The sequence below is a fragment of the Lygodium microphyllum genome, chromosome 8 (assembly GCF_053477565.2).
Source record: "Lygodium microphyllum isolate KBCC chromosome 8, Lygodium_microphyllum_v1.1.10, whole genome shotgun sequence".
Lineage (NCBI taxonomy): Eukaryota > Viridiplantae > Streptophyta > Polypodiopsida > Schizaeales > Lygodiaceae > Lygodium > Lygodium microphyllum.
Window position 1 is genome coordinate 111480323 of NC_141142.1, and position 10146 is coordinate 111490468.

General features: G+C 40.6%; 1 protein-coding gene across 1 annotated transcript; it reads right to left on the reverse strand.

Annotated features, from left to right (window-relative positions):
• Positions 1-1177: 1177 nt before the first annotated feature.
• Positions 1178-2650, reverse strand: LOC148032743 (uncharacterized). Its single transcript, XM_087684163.1, has 2 exons — positions 2526-2650; positions 1178-2438 (listed from the first exon to the last, which is right to left on the reverse strand). Exons 1-2 carry the CDS (start codon positions 2625-2627, stop codon positions 1746-1748), a joined length of 795 nt encoding a protein of 264 aa, XP_087540289.1. The 5' UTR covers positions 2628-2650; the 3' UTR covers positions 1178-1745.
• Between the last annotated feature and the right edge of the window lie 7496 nt (positions 2651-10146).

The window sequence follows — 10146 nt, forward strand, 5'->3', positions numbered from 1 at the left end:
CTAAGGTAGAATTCAGAGAATTGTTTTGGCCCAATTCAGAGAATTGTTTTGGGGCCAATGCACTTATTAGTTTATTTTCTTTATTGCCTTATGTTTTTACAATGAGTACTTTCTATAAGAGACAGGAATAGGTTTCTAAATCCAATTGAAATCATTTGGGAGCAATTTTCTCAATCCTAAAAAGTGAAGGTCTAATTGCTAGCTATATCCATACAACACCATATGATCAAGAACAATTTATATTGATTGCATGACACATATTGTCAACATTGGAACCTAGTTGTTGCCCATGTCACACATAATAAAAACCAAATGAAAGCCCACTCAATGAGAAGTATACAAAATAACGAATGAAAAAAATAATTTATCATATAATTTCTAGAATCCCTTGTAAATATCAACAAAGTGATTACAAGAAAAGGCTTGTTCTAATTATTAGCTCGAGTCTTTATTAAACAACTCCAAATGGATTCCTAAAGTTGAGTATAAATACTTCATAATACCCTTAAAGTAACTAACATGAGGTTGATGTTTGATAACCTAGAAGATGTAGAATAAATGAAAGACAAACATTGATAGTGTGTAGAAAATAGTGAGGATCGAGCTTTTGATGTTGTTAGAGCATCTTCACGTACTTGTTGTTTTCAAGTTACTCGGATTCTTTCCCAAGGTTTGAATTTTTTGAAGCTTCTTGAAATCCGTGTGTGGATTCAAAGCTATAACCTTTGGAATTAGAGATTATTTAGCAAAGCTTAGAGTACTTTTCCCTTGAGGGAGCATATATATGTATCACGTGGCTTTTATTGAAGATGTTATTTAAATCCCACATTTCTATAGAGAAGTTATGACATATGGAAGGGCACCACTCAAAAGGCATATTTATAATCAACGTCATGCAAAAGCTATACATAAATGATTTTCTAAATAGGCCTTGAACTTAGATGATATATGGGATCTTTTGATATAATAAACCCCTCAAGGTTTTTCCTAAGGGTTTACAATACAATACCCAAAGTTGTGAGCATGTTGTTATCATCGATCTATTTCATTTGTCCCATGTGACTTATATGAATTGTAAGAACATATTAGAAGATTATAAGATACACGACCATGAGAAAGAAAAAACATAATAGTCTCAAACTTGTGCGTATTGAGTCATATATAATTAGGTGTCTTATGAATTGTTACATAATACAAAGAGGACAAATTTTAGTATGGCATGGTGTTTGAATCAGAAACTTAGTGACATAGCGAGACATTGGAGCCCATAAGGTTAGAATGGTACCATAATGTATTGATGGGTGCTATAGCTAGATATTGGAGCCCTAGCTTAGAGTGCTAGCATATAATGTACATGATAGGTGACATATCTAGACATTGGAAGCCCTAGGTTAGAGTTTTAGCATAATGTAACCTAACACATAGAAGACACATGGTATGATATTGTGATAGAGTGAGAAACTCAGTGATATACCTAGGCATTGGGGCACCTAGGCTAGAATATTGCTCGCATAACATGCATGAGAGGTGATATAGGTAGACATAGGAGGCCCTAGGTTAAAATGCAAGCACAATGTCCATGATTTTGGTGATTAGGGACACTTGGGATGCTAGCATAAGGCACATGATTTTGGTGATTAGAGACACGAGAGCCCTAAAAAGGATGTTGAAATACATGGGATAGATGTGGAAGGGGAAGGCTCGGATGGCATTATGAATATGATCGTATAATGGATGGATGGGGTTCAGATGGTGAGGATGAGGCCGGGGGTGCAAGGGGTGGCGCTCCAGAGGCTGCTTTCCCAGACGAAGCGGGGATTGTCCTGATGACGATGATGATGATGATTATGGTCATGATCATGATGATGATCGTCGTGATGATGATGAGGATCATGATGATGATGATGATGGTGATTATCGTCATGATTGTGATGATGATCAGGGTGGTCTGATTCGAAGCGAAGGACGCGGAGGCCGACGCCCCAGTACTCGCGGAGCTGCACGAGCCGCCCAGCCCGGAGGGTCCACACGTGGGCCCAGGACGTGTCGCGCTGGGGCCCGCAGCCTTCCACCAGGACCACGTCTGGCCCCACCGCGAGCATGCGCAGCGGCACTAGGTGACCCCCCAGCGACCGCACCGTCCGCCGCCCCGTCAGCACTCGCCGCAGGTGCTGGTGGCGTGGCGCGCCGTGGAACCACCAGTCCAAGCTGTCCGCCAGCAGGCTCCTCAGCGCCGCCACGTTGCCCGCCTCCAGCGCCACGTGGAACAGCCGCACCAGCTTCTTATTGGCCTCTCCCCCCTCCTCTTTTTTAACCTCGTCAGCGGCCGCCACCTTCAGATTGTATTCATTGATAATACACAACGTCTCATGTTGCGCAGATCGTGCATCGTTCTTGTTATGACTATTACTCTGGAGCCAGTGATCATCTGCATGTTCCTGCACACCCGTACACACATTATTGTGCTACATTGTCAGCATCGGGTTTATTGTGAATATCGGGTCCTTATTATTAACATTACTCACGGTAGGACCGTCGCACCAGCCATCATTAGAGCTCAAATCCTCCTTAATCCCATCCTTATCCCCGGCCATGAGTTCTTGCAGGGTCCTGTGCTGCAGTTTCATATTGCAACTCTCTCTCTCTCTCTCTCTCTCTCTCTCTCTGCGCGCATATACTGTGCAGCTCGCCATCCAGCAGCAGCTCCATCTTTTATACACGAATTATCAGGGCCACGGCGACTCTTCCGGGGGAGGTTGTTGACGGACGTCCCTATACTCTATCTATCAGGGCCATGCCGGTTCTTCCGGGGGAGGTTGACGTACCAATTTTCTATTTGTTGCCTTTTACACATGAGACAGGAGTAGTGGGCAAAGAGCACCTACCCCAAAGGGAATATTCGTGCTTTCTTCGCTCGTTTCTTCGTCAGAAAACGCACAGAGACGCTGATCTTACTCATTTACTAAATTTGTTTGTTTATTTGGTTTCAAGTTTCAATTACGCTGCAATGCTAGATTGTAGCTCATTTTAAATGCCGTTACATACCTGAACGTAGCCGCCCAAGTGTGGGTTTCTGGGCCAAATAGGAAGGGGCCAAAAGCAAAAAAGCAAACTGGGGGCGCCGGGAAGCTCCAGCCTCCAACAGGGCGGGGGAGCTCCCTCGTTTGATTCCAACCACAGGGCCTGGACTCGAGTCCCTCCATCGCGCTCGCCATTCAGCTGTTGTGTGTCGGGTCCCTCCCTCTCTTTCCCGTTGTGTGGGAGCCGTTATTCATCTTTGCTATTATATACACATTTGTATGCATACATAAAGTGGCCAACATCACAACAAATGCAAAAATATACATATGTATTTTAGGCCCTTCGAGGTATACCATATGTTGTTGGTGTATTAGATGGTAGTCATATACCCATCATTGCCCCAAGAGAGAACCACAAAGATTATTTTAATAACAAGGGCTTCCACTCAATTATTCTACATATTAGTGTAGCAACCAATTGTGTTGTTTGGGACTATGACATTGGCTAGGTAGGTTCTATGCATGATTGGAATGTTTTTCAACGTTCAGATCTAGGAAAATGATGCATAAACAAAGCTTTGGGACAATACTGTCTACTATGCAATTGTGCTTATCTTGCATGCTTTTGGATGCTTCCTCCTTTCAAGGGTAGTAAGGATTGACTATCTCCGGAATGTATTATTGGAATTACATACAATCAACTACTCATATGCTAGTTGAAAGAGAATTCAGCATCCTTAAAGTGCGGTTTTGTATATTGTTGAAGAAATGTGACATGCTTTTACAAAATGTCCCGAAGATGGTGGTAGCATGCCTTGTTCTACATAATATATGCATTGTGTATGGAGATAGTTTTGATGATTCACGGATACATGAAGCGATAGCAAAACTTGAGAGAGAAAGTAATGCACCTCGTTTAAGACATGGACTAGCAAACTAGTTTGAGGAATAAATTAGCAGAGGCTGGTCTCCTAACAAACACAGGTACCACGCAAGCAATTCAAAGAGCTCAATCAGTGAAGCCAACACCAGGGGCAAGCCATCCTGGGGGAGTATCTTGAAGAGACAATGTTGCTCGAGCCATGTTTTGAGAGAGGGAGAACACAAATGTGAGAACAATCTTTGGTGATTCTGAATTTACGGACGATATTGATGACAACAAAGACAACAGTGAGTAAACTTCTATAGTATTTGTATTGCATGTGGAAAGGTGGAAAGAGAGGTGGTGTGCTAATAAATTTTCCCTCTTTTCACCTTTTCGCAGAGAGTTGGGTAGAGCCATGCCTCAACAGGATGGTGAAGGGGTTCAACTCCCCTACTCTCTTGTTTATTACTAATTAGTGTTAGTTTTATTAGTCACTTTTTCTGGTTTTGTAACATGAATTTGTGATACTTATAGCTAATGATTGTGTAAATCATGAATTGCAATAATAATCGTAAGTGCCAATAGTGATTAACATGGATTAGTATGTTAGTAACATGTATTAGTGAATTGTATCCCCTTTTCCCCGTCGTCTCAATAACATGAACTTGTGTTATCTAGCATCAATGACTGTGTTTAATTAGGTATTCAAATAAATTTTATTATATCAATAATGATCAACATTCATTGCATCCCTTCATTCACATGTGATCTGGGGATAATTTTGGAAGTGTCCTGTGCATAGGTAGTGGCTGGTGTGTAAACGATTGCAGATGAAAGATGGATAGACACTTATTGGCCAAGAAAAGTGTCTGCCTCCCTGTGTGTAAAGCAGGTGGTGGGCAAGTGACTGCCCAAGTCGATTTTTCATGTGCCCACCAACTGTGAGTGCAAATTGGGCGGGCAAGGGCGGTGTGTAACTAGCCTAAGTTTCTACCACCATTCTTTGGCATTGAAGCTGTGATTAAACATAGGGTGTAAAAACCAAATGGGTGGCTTGATCTGACAAAATGACGAAATATACTATTTAGGTGCCGACCATTTATTGAGTGGTGCTAAAAAGAATATAGATTGGCGGTTAGTAATGTGACAAAAGAGAAGGGATATACTTGTTAGTGCCAAATAGCTAAATCGCGCCAATGGGGTTGTAGCCTTGTAGAACTTTCCCAAAGGCAAAGACCTATTCACCTCCAAATAGCTAAATCACAAGTGGAATGCTAACTTAAAATGATTCCAAAAATATTTGTACATGGTTAAGTATAATCATAAACAAGGCTAGACTTATGCAAGCAAGAATGATTTTAGTAGCTAATATTCTCCAATTGACTAAAGTCTTTACATGTCAAAGTTTTTGTTCGAAAGTTAAGTAGGATGAGTCACAATTTTGAGATTTTTCTTTCACCCATATTACTATGGTATAACAAGGATTTTACATTCACCCATATTACTATGGTATAGCAAAGTTATGAAGGCTCTTTTACCCTTCACACAAAACAAAAATTTAAGAACATGTATTTATAATTTTTATGATATAATTTGTGCAGACTTTTGCCACATTATCTTATAATAAGGTTTATATAAACTATGGTTGGTTAGCTATTTGCAAGTAGAAACATTGTAACATTTCAAGAGAAGATCACACCAAATGTTAGCATGCATGTAGCTCTATTGATAACAAGGTAAGTAGTAGGTAAGTAATAGCTTAATATGCTTGTACTAAGCACCTCAAGAATAAGAATTGAAATTGGAGTAGAGAGAGATTGAATGTTAATATAGATGTACTTCTATTGATAACAAGGTAAGTAATAGCTTAATATTCTTGTATTAAGCACCTCAAGAGTAAGAATTGAAACTGGGGTAAAGAAAGATTGCTGGGATTTATGGCAGATCATGTTGATCATATGTAAAAGACAACCTCTAATAGAGATCATCTACTACATAAAAGGCTAGATACGATGGGTTGTTGAAACTTGAATTTTTTTCAAAACCTTGGAGAAAGCTAGGTTCATAATTGAGGAAATAAGTAAAATAGGGAAAAATAATAAAGTACAATGCTTCAACTATAAATGTATTATGAAAGCTTCTTGCTCGACTGCCAAGACGCATGAACTGCTTATTGTTTCAAGTGTTTCAAGCCGTGCAATGGCTATCTCTCACCTAGTTGTATACACTCTCACACCTACAAGTATAGTGAGCTTACTTCCATGCTGGATCGAGTTGTCTCCTTCCTCAAGCACTCCGGTAGCTCCATGATCCAAGGTGATCCTCAAGCTCCAAGCTCCATGATCCATTATTGTGTGTGAGACAATAGAAGAGAAGAGAAGAGAAGAAGAAGAGAGGAGAAGATGGAGAGATTCTCCACCATGGTCCTTCACCCTCACACACTCACTCCCTCACACTCCCTCTCTTAAGCACAAGAAAGAACAAGAAGAAGAAGAGAAGAAGAGAGCTCTTTTCTTCCGCACACAAGAATGAGCTTCTTCATTCACTTTTTGCCTTTTATACAAAATCCTAATCCCATTTAAGCACCCATCTCTTTTTTACATGCCCAGCCATTTTAGCCTAGGTCCGCTTTTCCTATTCCCTTCCTATTTACATTGTGCCTTCACCCATACCCATCTACATTTACAAATTGCACAAGAGGGAGCTTGGTGCTCTCTTACAAAAATTTAGGATACATCTTTGCATTTAAGATGCATCTTTTCTCATTTGTACTCGCCCTGAACTTTTAAGATTGTCCTTGCCCTTTTGGCCTTATTTCTTCAATTGGGCCGTCTTTTTCTACTTTGCCCTATGTTTTTTAAATTTTTTTAAAAACTTTCTTTGCACTAAGGTTAACATTACCCCCCTTCTAGTTGAGTGCTAGTGCAATGGCACTTGTGGTCACTTGTTGATTGTTACAAACTCAGATCTAGGACATGGCTATGACAGAAGCTATGGAGGTTGAAATGGAAAGTAGAGACTCATGAAGACATTGACACTAACAAGCCAAATTGTCACACAAGTGAATTAGGTTCCAAGATTGAGACTTGGAATCATAAACGCAATCTTGTGTATTGACAGTGACAAGGACACTTTATTGTAAAGAAAAGAGTACTAATGCATTAGAAAAGAGTGCAAGTACAATGCTTTTATAAGAATTGAATGGTAGCACTTCTCCTACTGTGCATATGGGATTCTAGTCCTGAGCCCTCACTGCTCCTTACAAAGGGATTGAAGTAGGTGTGATTGTAAATATCTCAACACCCCTCCTCAATCACAACCAGAAGTACAAAATGTATAGAGACTTTAGTAAGAGAAACTCATGCAAAGTGTGGGCACACCATAAACATGGAAAAAACTCCAACTGTCGTAGAAAGGCTAAGTGTGGGTACAACAAATATGATGGATATCCAGAGGCTGTAGTATAAGGCTACATGAGGAGTTTATAAGTTTATTTCTGAAGCATTAGGGCTTAGGAAATACAAGGCTAAAACAGTCTATTTGAATAGAATGACTGATGAGGTTTGTCCTTCTCCTAGTGTTCTTCTTCTTCTTCTTCTTCCTCTTCTTCTTCTTCCTTTGTTCCGTTTTCTTCTTCTTCTTTGACTGCAACTAGATAGGACTTTTGGGACCTTTTTCTGGCATGGCAAAACTTCTCGGTGTGTCTCGTCCTTTTGCAGAAGTCACAGAAGAGTTAATCCCACTTGCCTTTATACCTGTTGCCAACATATAATGCATATTCATCTCTAGAGGTGCTTGGTTCTTCCTTAGTTTTTAACTTCTTTTCCTCCTCTAACAGTGATGCCTAGATATCAACAAGTTTGGGGTTTGGCATGTTGATTAGGGTTGTTGATACATTATTATATTCAAGAGGCAAACTTTTAAGTAGAACACCGATACAAACATCTTCTTCCATTTTAGTGTTGATTCCTACAAGTCGGGTTAGAAGTCTTTCCATGTAACTTAGATGTATGGCAAGTGATGTGTTGGATTTCATTTCAAGCCTGAAAAACTCAATCAAGAGACCATACTTTGATGATTTAGATTGTGCACCAAACAATCAAGTCTCTTCCATATATCCTGTGAAGTATCACAATTATCCACATGGTGGATATAGCTGTCGTCTAGCTCCAGTTTGATAATGGCTTGAGCCTTATCATCATTCTTCTACCAAGTGACTGCAAGGTACGCATCATGAGGCTTCTTTTCTTTTCCAGTGGTAATGGCCAAGAGGCCCTTCTTCATCAGGATGAGTTTGATGCGGGTTGAAACCCAACTCCTTTGAAGCGAGCAATTGGAGAGTCTTTGCCCATATTAGATGATTGGAGTAGCAACAAACAGCTTCAGAATTCTCATACTTTATCAATGGAAGAGCAGATTATAGTGTGTCAAGGGACACAAGTAATGACAATGTGAAAACACACTATGTAACGACTATGTCCGTGTTTATGTCGAACTCAAATCTTCTTAGTTCATGGTTGTTGATCTTCCCTCACTTAATCTAGGTTCTTCCCTTTCTTGATTTGATGCTGGAATAGTAGATTGGAGTGGCAGTGGGTTGTTCCAAGTGGCAGGAGAGAGAAAATGATGAGATTTTTTAGCTTTGGTAAAGTTTGGTTATGGCTTCTTGGATTAAGGTTTTGACCCATCTCTAGTTTTTTCCTGATTGTGGGAGCTACAATGGATCATTTAAAAAAATTTTAAAATGAAAATGAAGCTCTCTTCATGCTCTATCAAAATCCCATGATGATGGACGTGATTGGTGGCAGATTCAAGTGCGCAGAGCAGATGACGGCAACAGACGCATTTTCTGACAGTTTTTGACATTTTCTTCAATGTTGGTCTCAACACACATGAATCTTGATGATTTTTATGATAGGATGGCATGTCTTGACTTGGGCAAGATCTTTATAGAAGGAAGCTCAGGGAGATGTGCCTTGGTTGAAGAGATCCCAACCTTCCAAGTGAGGTAGGTCCTACAGGCTATGGCAGACACACAGGGTAGCAATTGTGAAGAATCACAATGATGAGCTTGAAATGGCCTAATGTTGAACTCTGAGGTGACAGAGAGGAGATCCACGAGTAGAAATACACTTCTCTAGAAGAAGGCTTGTCAAGATTTCTTCTACTTGAAGAGATCTAAGGGCTTGAAGTGGGATAGGTGTAGGGCGGCTATGGATGCTGCCACAAGGTCAAATGGAAAAGGAGTAGGAGATGAGCTCCTAGAATTATTAACCTGAGCTCAACTAAGCTCAAACTGAGCTAGATGAGAGTAGAATGGAGTTGGAGGAGCACTGCCATGCCCGACTGGGCTCTGATACCATGTTACAAACTCAGATCTAGGACATGGCTATGACAGGAGCTATGGAGGTTGAAATGGAAAGTAGAGACTCAGGAAGACATTGACATTGATAAGTCAAATTGTCACACAAGTAAATTAGGTTCCAAGATTGAGACTTAGACTCATAAACACAATCTTTTGTATTGACAATGATAAGGACACTTTACTATAAAGAAAAGAGTACTATCATTGCATTAGAAAAGAGTGCAAGTACAATGCTTTTATAGGATTTGAATGGTAGCACTTCTCCTACTGTGCATATGGGAATTTTTGTCCTGAGCCCTCACTGCTTCTTACAAAGGGACTGAAGTAGGTGTGATTGCAAATATCTCAACATTGATGAGGGCTCGAGTGGTTGAAGGATTGCCATGTGGGTTAGTGATGGGGCTTCGTGGAGATTGGATGGGGAGAAGAAGCATCACAAAATGTATGTGATATTGTAGAGGCCGAGAGTTGATTGAGTGGGTGGTGGCAGGGGCCTCCGAAGTTGGTGGTCAATCATGGATTTTCAAATGTACCTAAAAAGGAAAAGGAAGTGCACTACCTGGGGGATGTGTCTACCTTCACCATGTAGTGCAGGATGTTCGTACCAGTGAAACTAGGAGTTGGGTTAAACCTCACGGAAGCTTGTGGTATTGTCTCGCACTTGAAGACCCAATTTGTGGGTGTGACTTAGGGAGACAAGTCTAACCATAGGTGAGCACAAAAATCCCTAGGTTTAGTTGTTGTGCTTGTGCTTGGAACATCCTCTCTTGTTCAGCTCATCATTGCCAATTTTTGATATTAGGAGGGCTGCTCCACGGATCTCGGAATGGCTAAGGCACTCTCCTCCTCCTCCTATTGCCTTAGTCATTCTTCCTTCTCTTCTTGCCTCTTCTAGT

Bases quoted from the DNA above. Each gene is read 5' to 3' on its own strand.
- LOC148032743 (XM_087684163.1), bottom strand. From the start codon at position 2,627: ATGAAACTGCAGCACAGGACCCTGCAAGAACTCATGGCCGGGGATAAG. The intron at 2,439-2,525 runs GTGAGTAATGTT...ACGGGTGTGCAG, and splicing joins GCTGGTGCGACGGTCCTACC to GAACATGCAGATGATCACTG.